This window comes from Cyphomyrmex costatus, unplaced genomic scaffold (assembly GCF_001594065.2).
Source record: "Cyphomyrmex costatus isolate MS0001 unplaced genomic scaffold, Ccosl1.0 scaffold23, whole genome shotgun sequence".
NCBI lineage: Eukaryota > Metazoa > Arthropoda > Insecta > Hymenoptera > Formicidae > Cyphomyrmex > Cyphomyrmex costatus.
In genome coordinates, this window is record NW_017276368.1 from 2050827 (window position 1) to 2070382 (window position 19556).

A 19556-nucleotide genomic window follows, 5' to 3' on the forward strand; every position below is an offset into this window, starting at 1 on the left:
ATAATAATAGTAATAGAGTAATATAATCACGAATATATAATAGTAATTAACATGATATAAATATAAGATATGCTTATAAAAATAGGGTACGCATATATTTATATATTACATATATTTATATCATCGTAGTAATCGATATGATGGAATTTTATTATGATAATCGATGTAATGATATGATTGGTATTTGTTTTTAATCGTGCGAAATGAATATATACATGGTGGAAGACCATGGATATAAGTATCATATACAAATATTCGATGTAATCCTTAATGATTTTGATGGTTTCTAGGAACGTGAATGGATAAAATTATCAAATGCATTCTTGATATGCTCTTAATCTAAGAAACCAAGTTATTTTTTCATTTATTAGAAAATTGCGATGGCATTTATTAATAAAAATGATCCAAGGTTAGTGAAAAAAATAGCTAACTTGTTATTGTGACAATTTATATAATTATTATTTACTATGTATGTGAGAATTACTATTGTAGTATACAAGAAGCATTCGAGCGATTTTTCGGGATGAAAACTATAAAGGAGCAATGTACCGAGCAATCTTTAACACGTTTACACAATGCTTTCTTGGTAACTAGACATTTTTCTTCGCAAAAATGTAATAATTTTATGATTATTTTTTCACAAAGATGTAATTGGATATGTTCAGGCAACACAAAATGGGGAGATGGACTCTTCTCAACTATATAATGTTTTTCGAGACATCCTTGAAATAAAAATGTCACAGGACAAATTTCAAGTTTTCTTCAACAAAGTCAGTTAACCGTTGCCTTCTTCCAATTTTTTTTAAATGTCTTTCAAAATATAATTGTCAATTCAGATAAATACGGGACTTAATGACAAGGTAACGTGGGACGAATTCATTTCTTACTTGCTGATAGAATTTCGGGATACAGACACTAGTTTGAGGTCGCAAATGTTGGAAACGCCGTTAATGGATTTACCCAAATTGTTAAGAACGCGTCATCGCACTCCTGTGTGCAGAATTACATTTTGCCCGGAAGTTTTACTAGTATGCGGTCAACGTTAAAAATTTGCCTGGTGAAAAATTTCTTAGAACTATTCTATAATTTTTCAGAATTCTATATAAATTTCAAAATTTTTCAAAATTTCTACATAATTTTATAAGTTTTAAAAAAATTTCTCTGATTTTTTATATAAATTAGAACTTTTTAAAAGTGTAAAAAAAATTTTAGAAAAACATTTTTTTCTCTAAAATTCTTAATATTTACAAGGTAAGGCATTTAAAACAGATTACCTAAATAATTGATCGCTTACGTTTTTGACGAAAAAATGTTTCACATGAAAATGGGAACGGTTTCGAGGGGACATATTTTGGTCATATTGTATTTTAAAATGGAACTAAGTACGTGACTTATTTTACATAATAAAATTTCTTTTACAATTTTGCATATAAAAATATGAAGGTATAGATATAAAAAAAAATAATAATTTACACTTTATTCTGACATATATTGATATAAAATATTTAATAATAAATCTTATTAAATAAAAAATATTAATAAACTATTAATTTTTTAATAAACATACCTTAACACATTTATGAACAGAATAATGAGACAAATATCAATTGGTGTAAAGAAAACAAATAGTTACTTATCTAAAAAAATTATAATAAAATAAATTAATAGAAGGCTCAACAAGTATAAAACAAATTGATTAAAAATAAGAGAAAAGAGCCAATAATTTTTTAAAAAAGATATATAAATGTAATTAACTTAAAATTGCAATACATTCAACAAACAGAGTAAAATTCGCAAGTAAGAATTCGCACATACGTTTCGACACCGATCGGGTCACATTTTCAATGTTAAATTTAAAATTAAGTGTGTATAATAGAATTAACACACTTAATTATATACACACTTAATTTTAAATTTAACATTGAAAATGACCCGATCGGTGTCGAAACGTATGTGCGAATTCTTACTTGCGAATTTTACTCTGTTTGTTGAATGTATTACGATTTTGAGTTAATTACATTTATATATCTTTTTTAAAAAATTATTGGCTCTTTTCTCTTATTTTTAATCAATTTGTTAAAAAAATTATATTATCTATTTTATTTACATATTCTTTTTTTGAAGCAACTATAATATGTGTTTTCTTTACACCAATTGATTAATCTCATTATTATTTATACTTTCATCTGGAACATCTTTTTCATATCATCAAAAACAAGCGAATTGATCTATTTTAGATGCCTGACCCTGTATATAAATTCACAGAAACATTTTAAGATTTCTATAATTTTCCACGAAAACTTTTAAAATTTGAAAAAGTTTAGGATATTTAGTAATCTTAAAACATTTTAAAACCAATAAGAAACAAATCGTAATAACGGTCAAGCTGGATCATAGGTGCTGCTTCTATAAAATTGTATGTGAATTTATATTAATAAATTTTAAATATTAAAAGTTCTTAAAAATATTACAATATAAAAATTTTTTTGCCAAGATTGATACGCGATTCAATTAACTTTTCTTTTATTACATTTTGTCAGAGAAAGCTCACTATTATATATCTCAATAGTAATACTTTTTTATATTTTGGAGTATATGTTAGAGAAATATATTTCTTAATTATAATGGAAAAACTTTCTGATTTTTAACAAACAAAATTGATCGACTTTGAATGCCTTCCAACAAACGACACAGATGACACGGTATGTGACACAGTGTATCAGTACGTCCTTGTTGTTCGCCAATGTTAAACAAGGATGAGATAATCATTTTTATATCGATCACTCTTCCAAAAAAAAATTCTGTCTACTTGTGTGTCTTTACGATTATTGTAGATTTATTATGTTAATTTTTAGGACAGAAGCACAAGTTTCCGCCGAGGTTGTTATCTAACTGTTAGCCGAGAAGGAGTGATTAATTACTGGTCATTAGATCTTAACTACGAACGTACTGTGCAATCGAAGAATCGTTAGTATTTCTTATTAACTGCTCTCTCATCTTCAACTAACACTTTCGGTGCTTTTTTTGCAGCGTTCTTAAAAGTGCAATCTACTGTTATAACTGATATGATTGTACTACCAGATGTTCAGATGGTGTGTACAAGTTCAACGGAATGCGATTTGAGATTTTACGATGTCGCGGCAAAAAAGTTTGATCTTCGCATACTGGTCAATGATCAATCCAGATTTCGTAAAATTGTATCATTATCCATATATCCATTAATTATAATTAATAAATGATATTTCTAGATATCCAGTTTGGAAAATGCAGTTGTTTGCATGCACTACTACTTCAGTAAAAATATGTACGAGAATTCTTACATCGTCCTGGGTGATACGAGTGGGTCTGTTACAATCATGGCCTTTAACCCTATAGATAGAGGACCTTTCAAGCAATATACCGCAAGTGACTTGGCCATTTTCCGTTACGACAATGTCATCAAAGTAAGTATAATAACACCTGTTGAAGTAGGTCACTCAGGATCATGATCTTAACAATACATATACCAAGGTCAAGAACACTGGAGAAGCCTCCTCTAAAGTGAATAATTGTTTTATTGCACTAACTCCAAAATAGTTTTACATTTAATTAAGTTTTATTCCAAACCCAAATTAAAGCTTTGCTCCATAAAGATGTAGTTGAATACTTTGCGGAAAATTTGCTAAAAGATTATTACAATTAGGGGGAGCTACAAGGATTCGATGTCATAGAATTCAAAAATATACATACAAACTGGACGAGCCAGGTAGCTTATTATGGAAGCTTACGTGCATTTGTTTCGAGTAGCCAATGCTCTGATTGTTCTTTGTGCGTTTTCGATGCAAGTGGAACAAGGACGCAATATAAATTTCAAGTTCTCATGGGAATATCCTGTTTCACGCTCTGCGACGGTATCCTGTCGCTTTGCAATCGAATACGGAGATTTTAATGTAAATTAAATCCGCTTTTAAAACGTAATGATTTTTTTCAGAGAGTCATATATTGGTAACGGGTGGACCAGACTGTGTGGTTCGAATTTGGAATCCGTTTGTCCCTGGGAAAGCAAATGCTGTTCTATCAGGGCACCGATCGACTATCTGCGCGCTTGTCGTAACTAATGCCGGCAATCGCATTTATTCCTTGTCGAAAGACAGATGCGTAAAAGTATGGGATGTTCCAGCTCTTAGCTGCATTCAGGTTTGAAAAATTATAGCTCTTATAGATACAATAATAGTCTCCTTTCTGTTAAATATTTTATTTCGCTTACGTTATCATTTAATACATAGGAAGTTATCCTATATAATATATATTCTTTTAATAAATAATAGAAGATACATTTCGTAAACAGACCTACAACAAATTACCCCGTGAGCTAAGTGAATACACTCCGATGACCGTAGTATTCAACACGTTGACCTGTACGATGATTATTGCCAGCATGATGATAGCTGTCCTCGTTTGCGAGCATGTAATTAACGAGGAAACCTCGGACGGGTATACGCATACCAAGGGCGTCAGTTGTGTTCTCTATAATCAGCTGTTCCGTGTGGTAACTTCTTCTTTTATCCGAAAATCATTAATGAAAATTGAATTGTTTAATAAAACAGTTGCACAGTCCAATAAAATAACAAATATATTGTTCAATAAAACAGTAAATAATATTTGTCATTTTATCGGTATATAGATTGTTTCTACGGGATTGGATTCATGCATCGTCATCTGGGATCCATGGTACGGACGTCGTTTACGTTTGATATCACACGCTCATAGTATTATACAATACGGACAATATGTTGACATCGAAATCACGGCAGCTTGCTTCGATAATTCGGAGCATTTTTTAGTGACTGGCGCAAGAAATGGTTCAGTGAAGATATGGAATTACAATACCGGAGTTTGTATACGCGATATGATGGTTGATCATCAATGGTACAACATTGAATAATTATTCTTATTATTACAAATTATGTGACATTTCATTATTACAAAAGTATTGTAATTGGAAAATATTACGATTTTTTTTGGGAAAAATTATTTATATAATTTTCTTTCAAAAGTTTTTTATTGCATAATTATAATTGAAAACAAAATTACTTGAATTATGATAAATTCGATCACTCGCACAGAGTGAATAAAAAAATAAGGTCAACGTCCTCATTACGTAAAATGTAAAATATGAAAAATAATAAAAATATAAAAAAAAGTATATAAATATTAAATTTTTATTTCATATATTTTTTTCTGCAGCGAAATTACGAACGTCGCATGGTACGAAAATCGAATTCTGTGCTGCGGCTGGAATAAATACGTGACAGAATTGTCGATTTTCAAGTCTGATATGTGCAAAAAGTATTGGACGACCAGTCACACCGACGACATTCTATGCTCGACTGCGAAATTTCCGCAACTGTTGGCTACCGGATCGTACAATGAAGAATTGATTCTCTGGAATCTTGAAACGGGCCAGCCTTTTAGAAAATATCAAGTGACTGATGTTAGTAAAAGGTGATGTCAATTTGATATTTTCATGAACAATAATTGATACAGTAAATATCGGCAACTTGTAATTGACTTAATAGGTACCCGAGAATGACAAACGCACAGAAAGAGTTTGGAAAATTGGATGAGATCAACAGATCAGTCAATCAACAAATTAAGTAAATAATGCGCTTATGACTAGAAAAAAAGGTTTCTTTTGTCGAAATGTTTTTTAAACATATTTTTCGTGAAATAGAAAATTGACTCCATGTGTCCACCAAGAATCAGCATTGAATATTGTTCGCGTAACTGCCGTACGAGCGATAATTTTTCTAGCCGCGCGAGAAACGAAACCCAACGTCGGTACATTACTGGTCGCCCTTGATTCCGGCTTGGTGCAAGTATGGACGCATCATCCTGCAGCAGGATTTTTAGGAGCCTTCTCGGTCATCCACACTGTCGGTGACTGTGCCACGTCCTTAGCTACCGATTCAGAAAATCAATTTCTCGTAACAGGTTTTGGAACTTTCTAAAGATTTGATTACATCCTCAACTGTTCGCAATTCAATGCCTAAATCTTTTTTTCGAATGTTTGCAATTTTATTCCTGGAACTTTTCCTGCGAAGGTCACAGTGTAGGGTACATAAAAGTTTGGCTTCTCTCCAATTACATGCTACCAAATCCATCGAAAATTTGCATGCCGCTGCTGAGATTAGAATTCCCATTTTTATGGAAGGATAAAATAGATGGAAGAGCGAAGAGAGCAGTACGAAGTCAAATGCTGCCACTTCTACTGTCATCTGTGCGTGGTCATACGCTGGGAATTACTTCTCTTCAAATTATTTCTAGCGCACGAGTGATAGTTAGGTATATACAATTGAAAGGATGGACAGAATAAAGGCATAATTTCACTTAAGCTTTTTTCGGAGATTAGCGCAAATGAACAAGGAGTTGATGTTGCTTATATTAGTTCAATATGAATATGTTTTGAAAGACCTGTAGTGGTCAAAATAATCTATGGAAAAAGATATAATTGTTTCTATAAATTATATCATTTTAATGAAATTTTTACCAGAGACTGAACCAAAATGGTACGACAATAATATGTTTGATGTACAACGTATTTATATTAAGAAATTTTCTCTTGTAAAATAACTTTTAAAATATTGATTATAACAGAGAAATATTATATAATATACAACTTCTCAAAGACATTACATAAATGTACATTTAATATTGTTTCCATTTGTTGAATAGTAAAAAAGTAGCAAGTTATTTTAATTTTTATCAAAATCAAGATTTCGTAATTATTAGAGTTTTATTCCGTCCATCCCCTCAATTATTATAAAGATTGATACAGGTACGTCTCTTTACTAAAAAGTTTAAATAAATAACAGCGGTAGTGCAGATCGCACGGTACGTTTGTGGAGTTACGGAGGTCGTCATGTATCAACACTGGGCACGTTTAGAGATTGGGTTCCGATTTTGCCCACTGTGCCTATACAAAAATATTTCGAGGATTATAAGCTTCCAGCAGATATTATTAGGGGATTTGCCAGTTCTACCACTTTAAAAGTAAATTTAAAAAAAATATATATATATATACGGAAACGCAATGTATACATTTGAGATGATACAAAGGTGCTTCATGGTGGTATGAGACGACGACCGATAGAGATCGAGGAAAAGGAAATTGACATTTCAAAAGAAACTCTTGAAGAAGAGCGACATATGTTGTACGGGAAGGAATTAGACAGTTTTGTGCTCGAGACATATTATAAATCACAGTTGCCTGAACAAACCTATCAGAAATACCTGCGATTAGACAGTACCTTGCCATATGTGAGTATATGCATATATATATATATTTTTTATATATTGTATTAAAATACAATATATATACTTATACTTATTATTTATTATATATTATTATATAATACCGGATTCGGTTGGATGCACTAATGCATGTTAATGTCGATGCACACTGATTTATTTGATCTATGTAAAATGCAAATATTTCGAATTATAAAATACAGACTTTACTTAACAACACAAAATATATTCAAGATTTCAGTGTGTATTTAATCTATTTTTATATTTATATATTGAACATACATTTTTCATTCAATATATGTACGGTGGTTTTAATGCGCACTGAGTGCATCCAATCGAATTCGCTATAATACGATTTCAACTTATAGAAATTTTACATTTGTAGATACCAATTTACACGTATTTACCGATATACTCTTTAAAACCTGTAGAGGCGCAGAAAACACTCCTGCTTGGACAGAAAATAGAACTTACGTATGGATTTTCATTTTTATTTGAAATCATTGATAAGATATCACACAAGGTATTACGTGTCGAATATTTTGATATATTATTTTAATATTTATAATTACAGTAAAAAAGTATATTTAAGAAGAGCAATGAAACCACTGCGCTCTCCTGTAATACAAAGAGACAAAGGCACTTTGAGATGAAATCTACCGCAATGTTCTCCATTATTTGAACCTTATAAACTCTTATAAAATGTTAGTATATATATATATATTAAAACAGTACATATTTTACATATTGTATAAATTAAAAAGAGAATTAATTGACTCAATTTAGTAAAACTCATATTCGTAACAATTAATTTTTGATCTAATTATTTGCTCACTAAATCGGTTATCTAATTACATATAGGCTTTCTGTCCTCTTTAGCAAATACAATATATGTATGTATGATGATATATCAATAAGTATAAAAATTTAAAATATTAAGTCATGAAGATGCCTACATACATACATTATCGTTCTATGAATATTAGGATATAACAACGTACAACGCGATCTCATATTTGTCGAATTAAAATAATTTGCCTTAAAATTAAAACATTACATTTCACATGCATACAGTACTAACTTAAGGCCTCTGATTATATTCACACTTAAATATTTCTGTTCAACATCAATTTTTTAAAGGCAATTTTCGTTCAACAAACTCAGGTTCCATCATGGAAATACGCGGAGGCGTTTTCCAGATTGCACTGGATGTACGCTTCAATCGATTTCTATCTATACCATGGAACAATTCGGTCAAATCTGGCGTGCACTTACGAGTATCGAAGAATTTATAAATTATTGCCTCAGGAATGTGTTGTTGCATCGCAAGTTGTGTTTTGCGGATATGCGCTGCAATTTGGAAAAAAAAAAACTTATATTTACATTCTTTTTTTTTTATCTTAATGATGATTTAAAATATAAAGAAAGTACACATACCCTGCGCCCAATATGGTATCTCGTGCTTTGGTTTGCTTTCATCATCTGATTCATCATCATCAGGTTCACTATCTAATACATAATTCACGTTACCTTGGTACTTATTATTAGCTTGTTGCTTATACTGCAAAAAATCAAGTAAGCAATTTATTAGTTGTAAGTGAAAATAGAATTTAAATAATTTTCTCCAACATAAAAGATAACTCACTTTAGCTTGAGCCGCAAGTAACTGTTTCTGTTTCAAAACTTCGGTAGCGGCTTGTTGAGCTCTTGCTTCCGCTTCCCGACGTCTTTCAGCTTCTTGTTCACGACGTCTTTGCTCGGCCAACAAACGTTCCGTTTCCTCTTGTTCTTGTAACCTCTGCAATCTCTGTTGCTCTTCCAATTTGCGACGTTCTTCCTTCTCCTGCATTCTTTGCAATTGGGCGAGACGTTTCTTCTCTGCTTCTTCACGATGCTTTTCTTGAATCAAAAGAGCTAATTTTGCCTTCTCTTCCCTTTCTTTCTCGACTTTTTGCCGTTTCTCTAATTCTTGTTTCTCCTTAGCTTCTCTTGCTAATCTGTTTTTGAGTTCCTTCTCTTGCCGCTTCCTATATACAAAGTATATATCGAGATATTGTACCAACTACACATCTTTTGATTAGCATTATGAAATTTTTGTATACCTTTTTTTCTCCTCCGTCAGTAATCTCAAAGCTTCATCCTTCTTTTTTCTCGCGTCCTCCTCGTGTCGTTTCTTTTCCTCTAATTTTTCTATCGAATTAGAAGTTGCAATATTTTTTGATGGTTGAATGAAAGACTCCACGCTAGAAATGATATTGGTACGCGAGGAAGATTTTGGATACTAAAATAAAATTATGGAAATAAATATGACATAGTGTGATTTAAGAAAGATAAAATTTTGCATTAATCTTACGTTCAGAAGATTTTGGGTGTTTGAAGGGGTAAGAAGACGATTAACAGACATTGTAGGCTGTATCAATTTTGTCTTGCTTAAAGGTGTTGTTTTTAACTGTTGCACTTTTATATGTGATTTATCAGTTTGAGTCAGTAATTTATTAATTCGTTCTGGCAGTTGTTCTTTGTTCTGAAAGAGAAAGTTTAATAATTATTGTTAATTAATTATAACAGTAAAAGAAAATAGAAAAAACAGCGCTTAAAATAATTACAAAATATAATTAATCATGGGTTCTTTTACTTTGTTACTTTACCTCTTTAAATTCGTTATTGTTTTTTTGTTTCGCTAACGAGATCTTCTTAGCTTTAGCGAGCGATTTACGAGCTAATATTTGCGTAACATTTTTCTCTGTTATTTTTATTTCTGCCTGCATTTCTGCAGTGGCCATTGCACGTGTTTTCGTTCTAGTTATTCTGATTGGAGCATCTACATCAACAGCCTTTGGGCTGTGGATAACTGCTTGTTCAAATGCTTCAACCCGTTTCTTCACAGATTCTTTTGCATAAGGACTAAATAATGCATTTGATTTATATATTTTACTTTCTTGTATGACCATGGACATATTTGTGTTTTTGAGGCGTGTTTGCACTGGTGTATTAGGGATTTCATCCTCGCTAGATGTTGCTAACATACCTTTTGTTTCTTTTTTAGTAGTTTGCTTCTTATTAAGTTGTTTCTTTGATCTTTTTATTTCAGGCGATGATTCATCATCTGTAATTAATTCATTATAATTATCGTATTGTGCAGATATTTTATGTGATTGCATATTGTTTGGCAGTGTGTTCTTAGTATTTTCCATTTCATTCGATGTACTGTTTTTTGTGTTGATTGCCTTCTGAATTACCACTGTTTCATTTAATTTTGGTGGTTGATTTGGTAAACGCTCTAATATCACAGTGGCATTCAATCCCTTTCCAGATGTAAATAGACTATTCTTTAGAGTTGAATTCATAATTGGAACAAGTTTTCCAACTGCATCTTCATATATAGATGGTTCTTCGATGTCATCTCTATTGGATGCGACAATGGCGTCATCAACTTTATTCACTTCCTTTTTCTGAGAAGTTTTAGAACTTTTACTGGAGCGTTGTAGAACTGACGATTCAAAGTTATCATCTTCATTGGTCTCCTTAGATTGTTCAGTCTTTACTTTTTCAGTTTTTACTTTTTTAATTGGAGCTGTAGACTGAGTGATCTGTTTAGAATTCTTCCTTGTCACTCTTTTTATGGTTCCTTTTACCTCTGTTATATTTTCGTCGACTTTACTATACTTAGAAGCACTCTCGTTGTTATCTTCTTCAGAACTGCTTTCAATGTATTTCTTCCTTTTACTACGACTTTCTCTTTTTGCCTAAATATTCATAAAATTCTATATAATACATCATTGTATGACAAATTGTTATATAATAATCTCAGACATAATATACCTTAATATTCTATAACTTGTAATCAATGTAATATTATACTAGGTTATTCGGAAAGTTCGTTTCAAATTTTCTAGCTCAAGATAGTATATTCTACATTTAAAATTTAGCGATTATACCATTTGATAGAGTAAAGTTTGAGCTTTAAGAATCTGATTTTTTAATTGCAGTGCAATAATTTTTAACGAAATTATGAGTAATTAAAATTAAATGTTCCTATACTTAGCTTACAAATAACTCAAGAACAAAAAATTGTAATATTAAAAATTGTAATACTAAAAATTGTAATATTAAAAATTGTAATATTAAAAAAAAAAAAAATGAGTTTGTAGGGGAAGCTTGAAACTTCCAGGATAGTCAAAAATTTTCGTAAATTTTTTTGAGCATGTGAAAGGCTCACAAAGTACAAAAAAAAAATTACAAAACTCACAGAAACTCAAAAAATACAGTAACCATTTGAATACAATTGTATATACAATTTTGAGCTAGAAAATTAAAACAACTTTCAGAACAATCTAATAATATCATAAATATGATATAGAAAATTATCATTACTTACCTTCTTTTTAGAATCATTCAGAACAAAGCTTAGTTTCTTGATATTATTCTCTGCTTTTTTAGACGCTCCTCTTTTAGTTCTACCTCCCGCTATCACTTTCTCCTTTTGATCCTCTTCATTGACAGAAGAAAGGGAAGCAGTTGGCGAGATGTTTTCCTGTTGAAACACCTCGTTCTCGAGTATAGTTTCGATACGCTGGACCACCTTCTTTCGTAGCATCTTCGGCGTCTTCACCATAAGCACGTTGGACGACGATTGTGATAAATGCGCGAACAGCTCATGCACGTAGGACACATTGTCTGCAAGAGTCTCAGCAAGACGATTCGACAATTCCACACGACGATTGTGAATAAATAGCATGTCCTTGCAAATAATATCTCTTATCTCGTCTTTCGATCGGGTATTCATGGCGGAAAAAATTAATTTATTCTAGTACATCAATCTTCGCGGTAGACACACGAGTCTGGCAATTTATTCTATCTAAAGTCTAAACAATACGAATCTCAGCAACATTGCTGAGGAATAGCACTAAATAATACAACCACAACAATAATAATAAAAATAGTAATCACGACACAAAACTGAATGAGCTGCGTACTGAACACTGGTTATTCTTTGGCGGGCTCACGGATGATCTGGATGATTGAAATGAAAGTCTCCCAGCCAGCCGCCATAAGGATAACGACTTTTTCCGTTTAATTTGAATTGAAACATTAGCGACATCTGTATCCGCTATTAATTCGCCCGAGTTTACGGGTGCACCGTTGTCGCTACTATCGATTAGAGTTCCGTAAATGGGTGCGTTCAGCAGACTCAACAGTTGAGCACAGTTGAGTGAGCGCTCGCTGTTATTGGTGCATTTTTCTAGATCTAAAATTCTGGGTATCGATCATGATACTTTTTCCCTACGATGAAAAGTGAAAAGTGAAAACTTTTACCATTGTAGTTAATGGAGAAATTTTTCACTTTTCATCGTAGGGAAAAAGTATCATGATCGATACCCTGATTGGATGATCTAAAAGAATGCATCAATAACAGCGAACGCTCACTTAACTGTTGAGTCCGCTAAATGTGACCCAGGAAGTAAGATATAAGGAGACTCCACTCCGTAAAATAAAAGTGGACCCATTTTAGGTTTCGAGTTCAGCTTCCGATTCTGATGAGTGCGAGTAAGAGAAATGATCATTTCTCTTACTCGCACTCATTATGCGCAGCACTACTAAATTCACGAGCGCTGCGAGTGTCGAGAATCGGAAACGGAACTCGAAACCTAAAATGGGTTCATGTCTTGTAGACTGGCGAGACCGAGTGGAGTCTCCTTATATCTTCCTTCATGGAGCCTACAGACCAAAGTGGCGCAGCGGTGAAGCGGCGAGCGATAGCCAATGAGAACCATGCTTTTAAGCAATTTTTGAATATGGTATGCTGATTGGGTAGCACGGCGCTAGTGCTGCACCAGTTTTCCCAGTGGAAAACGCTATCAGATAACTCTTGGATGCATTTTTGATATAATATACGTAACGTAAACTATAGCCTAGAGTTATCTAGGCGTAATTTCTGAACACAGCCAAGAATATAAAACCGGATTTTATTTTTTAATGCATATTCTTGTAGGCCTTGTAGCTTATCTCGAAAGCTTTTCAAAACACAAGTATTTTCAAACTAAATGCCATTCAGGTTATCAGAGTTTGTACCAATTATTAATATAACAATATAAGGTAATTATACAGAATCATTCAAGCAGCTTAAAAATCGATCAAATTAGGCTTATTCGACGCGTTTTTGCATGAAACAATAGAATCTGGTAGAAAAAAGTGTCGCTCTGCCCTACGAACCGAGATATTTAGCGTTAAAGTTCGAGATTTTAGAGGTTAAGATATCTGTCACTGCTTTAAAAATAACAAATTACTGCTTTAGAAATACAAAAACACTGCTTTAAAAATACAAATTCACTGCTTTAAAAAACAATTCACTGCTTTAAAACAATAGTGGAGTCCCCCAGCAGGGATAATTACCCAAAATAGGTTATACGACCAAAATTAACACTTGTAATAAAAATACAGAAAAAGAGTGATAGCGTCATATATGGGGAAGATGCGGAATACGTGCCATTTAACCTATTTTTCATTATATTCCTCTAGAACTGGTATGCGAATGAAGGTTAGAAATTATACTTTGATATTTCAAGTATCGATTTTATTACACGTTTTCTATCAATAACAAATTAATTCGCTGAAAGTCTTTTACAACATGCTGCAAAAGATACGATTTAAGCAACCGGTTGCCTAAATCGTATCTACGAGTATTATTTTATATTTTGTTGTTAGATATAATATATCTAATGTATCGATTTTAGAAAAAAAGATTTTTCAGATATCATTTAATATTTGCGAATGATATCTTAAAAAGTTCCTGTAAATCTGATCTCTTATTGTATAGGTATCAAGAAAACGAAGATTTCGAGATCGAGATATTCTTTTTCGTCTCGTATGCATTTCTAATCCTTTCTATACAAAATATTAGAACAAATATATCATTACGAAGCGGCAAATCTTCTGATATAAGCGACTCGCATTTCAATTAGAAATCAACTTTTTTATTTTTAAATAATTAGATTAAATCTAATCGTTTTATCTATGAATATCCATATATTCTGTTTACGAAAGCTGATATAAGGATTATACGTGAATGACGTTTGATATCGATGACTATCCCCCGTATTCATAGTCAGACCTTATACTTAAGGCTTCCTTAAATTTATCTTCAGATGATCTACGAATTATTTTATTGGCTACTGAGTATCTAAAGATAAATTTAAGGAAGTCTTAAGTATAAGGTCTGACTATGAATACGGGGGTAAATATCACATATAATTGCCGGTAAAAATTATAATTCTTCATAAAATTTTTCATAATTTCTCACAACTTTTCATACGTGTAAACAATTTCTGAAAAATTATGTGAAATTATGAAAATTTTTCAAATTGTCTAATGCCCGTATCACACTAGCGATTGGAGATTGCGTCTGCGTTCGCGTTTGCGTCTTTCAATCAATCAGAAAGAAGCTGCTGGCCAGCAGGTCTCGTCTGATTGGTTAAAGGATGCAATCGCGAACGCAGACACGATGTCCAATTGCTAATGTAATACGGGCATAATATGTCTCCTCATATTTTTTCCAACAATTAATAAAGAAAAACATAATTTTTTATAATGATCCGATAAAGAGTTTTGAAAAATTTTTCAGATTTTTTCCTAATATATTTTCATTTTTTTCTATGGCTCGGTTTAAATTAAATGGAAGCTACAGGAGAGTTGCCGAATGCGTACCTCATTGATATTTTATATTTAATATTTAATATATGTATATATAAGCAACATTTGATGACAAAAAATTAACGAACTAAATGAAAAATTAATAATATATAAACAAAAATTTAACAGGTTATATCTTATACGAACATTATATATATATATATATATATATTCATTACAAAGATTAAATATTTTTATAAAATCGGTCAAGTTTCCTAAATCATACCATCACAAAGTTTTCTATATCGTATCGGTATGATTTAGAAAATCGTGTTATCGTGCTATGTGCTCATGCGTATGTTCTTTGTCTCGTCTTTGTGCGATGTAATCTGGATTATACATAATTGATGTCATCATGTTATCTTCCAGACTGTGTTATCGGATATCTTTCGAACATGAACAAAAGTTCTTACTGATAGCAAATTTATTAGGTTGTAATTATATCGGCTATGAAAGCACTCGAGCGAGATTCCTAACACCATTCGTTTTTTGGGCGAGGACGCTGTTAACGAAGCACGTCCAAGCATGTCTTTTAAGGATTTAAAAGTGGAACGCGTCGAGGGTGAGTTGGCGACCGCGTTATTAAAATGGTATCCGTCTCACAAGCGTGGCTTCATTAAAATTGGTCAGAAAAAATGGTTCCTACCATACAGATACGTTAAGAACGGTGATAAAATATATAATTTCGAAATTCGTCCGGACGATACTTGGATTTTTTCGCATCCTAGATCAGGTAAATTATTTTTCTATTGTTCTATTGTAGAAATTTAAATGGACCATATAAATGCTATTAAAGTACATATTCAGATGATTCAAATGGACGAAAATTTCAATACATTTTAATCTATTCTTGTTTACTTATAAGTTATGCTAATATTAAAATTGTTAATTTATAATATTTTAAAATTTATATATATTTTATATTGATTAGGTACGACGATGACGCAGGAACTAGTATGGCTCGTGGCAAATGACATGAATTTTGACAAGGCACAGCGAAAATATTTAGTAGAGAGATTTCCCTTTTTAGAGTATAGTATTATATATACATATATATCGTATTGTATATATCATATATGTATATGTATGTACATAGGATGATTCAGAATAATATTGTTTGTTCTTGAAACATTGCATTTCTAACTTAATTATAAAACAATTTTTCATGAATATATAATTACAGTAAACTTTAAAAAATATTGATTAATTGTTATAATTTAATTTAGTTCTTTTTAGCTTTTCAAAAGTCTAAATTTCCATACTTTCAGCAGTATGGAGTTCATATTTCAAAGATAAACGTTTGTTCTGAATCACCTTGTATGCCTTATACATATACATGAAAACTAAGAAATAAATTCATATTTTTTACTTTTATACAACGTTATAAAAAAATTTTTGGCGTGAATGCTAATAAAATTTAATTAAAACAAAATTTAAATTTCCAAATGCTTATTTCGGTTTGTATACTTTTAATCAAAGAAATTTTGTTAAACCAGAGATTCTACTTTGGATTTACTAAAAGTTATAAAAAAAGCTCGAATTATTCTTTTTTTTCTTCTTACATGAAACAATGATAATCGATATTTATAATTGTGTGTAGGACACTTCACTATAATATGTTAGAAGAAATATTTTTGTTTTTAGAATAGGAGCAATATTAGACGATCATATTGCAACGGAAAATATTCCTGGCAGAGTCAATACGGAAAAGTATAGTATCGAATTTGTACAAAATCAGCCTTCTCCACGTTTCATTAAAAGTCACATGTCTTTCGAATTGTTGCCGACAGTCATAAATAGCACTTGTAAGGTATGTTTACATTTTAATATAAGTTAAATACTTATTTCTGTTACATTTATAAAAACGAACAAAAATATGATAAATGCTTAGAAAAAAAATTTTGTGGTAAATATGTTGATTGAGGGAGAATCTCTGATCATTTTGACCTTGACATATGTTATTATGACCTCTGTGTGACTCCTAACAAATCTTGACTATCGCTCGTTATTTATTAAAAAATTATTAACAAAAGAAAATTTATATAAAATACCTCTTTGTATTACAAAGTAAAACTTTAAAATATATTTTTTTTACGATTTTCCATTCATAAAGCGAGATCCACCCTATGCCTTTCCTTGACAACTGGCGTACGACGTTTTATTCAGGTAGATCTTGCTTTGCGTGCTTTTGGAAAGTTATGCGTTCCTAGACAGGGAAAAGATGGAATGGACCTCATTTCGCGTGGAAAATCAAATACTCTTTGACAGAGGTCGGGCGGGACTCGCTTGTCGTTTCGCGTAGAAAGTTGAATGCTCTTTTAAAGATGGGGGAGGGGGAATGAAATTTGCTCCACGTGGAAAATAATGTGCTCCTTAGCAGAGAGGAGAGGTGGGATGAAACTCACTTTGTGTGAAAAGTCGAATGCCCCTTGGCAGAGAAGGGGGGGGGGGTAGAAATGAGATGAACCTTCCTTTACGTGGAAAGTCATTACTAAGTCATAAATAAGAAAAAAGTCATATAATACATAAAATAGTTTTTAACATTATATAAAATAGAAATAACACATTATATTCTTTTAATATTTTTTTGCTAATAACTTTTTAACGGATGGATAATGATCGACGGTTAAAACTTGGAAGTCACGCATAGAATCATGATCTTAAAAATATATGTTAAGGTCGAGGTTATCGGAGAATTCTCTTCTCCGATCGGTGTGTTAACTATGTTTTTAGATATACAATACTTCATTCATTTTTATTTTGAACTTAAAAATTTTCCATTGATGCGTATACAGTAAAATTATTGCACTTAGCTAATTTGGAAACATATTTTATTTCGGTTTATGTATCAAAAATATACATCTCACATTTCAACACACGAATACATTTATAATTCTACTTTCACTACGATAAAATGGTTTCGTTTACATCTGAAGAAGGCTCAATCTAGGAGCCGAAACATGTTATGTATGCAGTTTGAATTTGTTTTAATTATATTGCTAATTTTTTATAGGTATTAATTTTTTATTTCTATTTATCGATGATTCTCAAATTGCTCTTTACATTATCCTTTTTATTGTAAAAAATACGCATATTAAGATATAAAAATTACAGATAATACTTTTTAAAGACGTTATTTTTGTTTCCAGATTATTTACATCGCCAGAAATCCAAGAGACGTAGTAGTCTCGTGGTATAATTTCATGAAAATGTTGACACATTTCCAATATCAGGGAACTTTCGAACAGTTTTGTAATGATTTCATGAATAATCACAGTAAGCTTTAAACAATATTAATGAAGGGGGGTGAGGGTTTTTACAATTTAATTTAATTTTTCTTAATTAGCATTTTAAGAGGCTAAATTTTCATAATTTCAGCTGTATGGAGTCCATATTGGGAACACGTGAAACAAGCTTGGGCAATGAGGCACAGAGCAAATATGATGTTCCTCTTTTACGAAGATCTGATAAAGGTGGGATAGAAATAAACCCGCAAATATTTTATCTAAATCTGAAAAAAATGGCTCAGTCTAAAAAAAATTGCGCATCACTGATTTAGATCATACCATGTATCTGATAATTAGAGCCCGGATTTTCCGCCGACAGACCTATACCAATTTGAATCGATCGTAGCATGTTGCTCCCTTATCACTTGTGATGCCCGAAGCCGTTGTGATAGACACGGGTAGAGCATCGATAGGAGGGAACGCGGCGGTGGGGACAATTAGCAGTGGTTTTACGAGACAATGAAAGCAACTTAGAGCCTCCACGGTCTTCCAAAAACAAAATTCTTTCTCTATTACACTTTTCAGTAATTTACTTTGTGTTACTTTCATAAATAAAGAAAGTTATTACAAAATGTCGAAAAAAATTATTTTAAAAGTTTTCGAAATAATGAGAAAAATCTGGAAGTAACTGTTTAATGTATCTAATATGTTTCAGTATTTTTCTCGCTTATTTTCCGTTCCTCGTTTCGAAATCGTTGCCTCACCGCTGTCGCTCCCCACTATCGATACTACATCGTGCGTCACAGTCTTGGGCGAATTGAAAGTGGGAGAAGCTAGCTATGCGCGATCAATGCTATTTCAGAATTTTAATCCGGGCTACTGATAGAAGATGCAGCATGTTATTAGCAATATTGAAAGTATTACGATTTTACACTTAATTTTCGTCTATTTTACATAGAATCTACCTAGCAACATAAGAAAAATCGCTGCGTTCTTCGATAAAACTTATAGTGATGAACAAATTGCCAAGTTAGAGGAGCATTTAAAAATAGAGAATTTTCGCAAAAATCCTATGGTGAATCAACCGAGTCCTGACAATGTAATATCACCAGATGTGTTTATTCGACAAGGAACGACGGATGGTTGGAAAAAAATATTTACATCGGAAATCGAACAAAAATTTAGTAAATGGGTCACTGATAATTTAAAGGATACGGATTTGTTTTTTCCAAGTTAAATTTGTTACACGAGCAGTTATATATAAGCAGTTGCAGTTGTAATTTATAAATTTTTTACTTAATTATGTTATATATAAACAGGACTACTACAATAAAATATTTCCAAAAAGAT

General features: G+C 31.7%; 3 protein-coding genes across 3 annotated transcripts; 2 read left to right on the top strand and 1 right to left on the bottom strand.

The window, feature by feature from the left end:
• Nucleotides 1–387: 387 nt before the first annotated feature.
• Nucleotides 388–8026, top strand: WDY (WD repeat-containing protein WDY). Its single transcript, XM_018540034.1, is given in 19 exon segments — nt 388–409; nt 493–586; nt 666–770; nt 837–1041; nt 2835–2994; nt 2996–3167; nt 3249–3443; nt 3683–3890; nt 3971–4176; nt 4328–4447; nt 4664–4908; nt 5227–5484; nt 5559–5636; nt 5714–5973; nt 6084–6324; nt 6855–7032; nt 7099–7299; nt 7676–7764; nt 7865–8026. Coding segments are annotated over 18 exon segments (3063 nt in total). The 5' UTR covers nt 388–409; nt 493–523; the 3' UTR covers nt 7944–8026.
• Nucleotides 8027–8381: 355 nt separating this feature from the next.
• On the bottom strand, nt 8382–12277 carry Incenp (Inner centromere protein). The gene is made up of 7 exons (XM_018540014.1): nt 11669–12277; nt 9939–11036; nt 9644–9814; nt 9393–9571; nt 8936–9317; nt 8728–8851; nt 8382–8640 (listed from the first exon to the last, which is right to left on the bottom strand). The coding sequence occupies exons 1-7, from the start codon at nt 12074–12076 to the stop codon at nt 8417–8419; spliced, it is 2586 nt and encodes an 861-aa protein (XP_018395516.1). The 5' UTR covers nt 12077–12277; the 3' UTR covers nt 8382–8416.
• Nucleotides 12278–13344: 1067 nt separating this feature from the next.
• On the top strand, nt 13345–19522 carry LOC108774025 (sulfotransferase 1C4). The gene is made up of 7 exons (XM_018540030.1): nt 13345–13386; nt 15349–15712; nt 15911–16010; nt 16624–16789; nt 18129–18255; nt 18358–18452; nt 19165–19522. Exons 2-7 carry the CDS (start codon nt 15505–15507, stop codon nt 19441–19443), a joined length of 975 nt encoding a protein of 324 aa, XP_018395532.1. The 5' UTR covers nt 13345–13386; nt 15349–15504; the 3' UTR covers nt 19444–19522.
• Nucleotides 19523–19556: the final 34 nt, after the last annotated feature.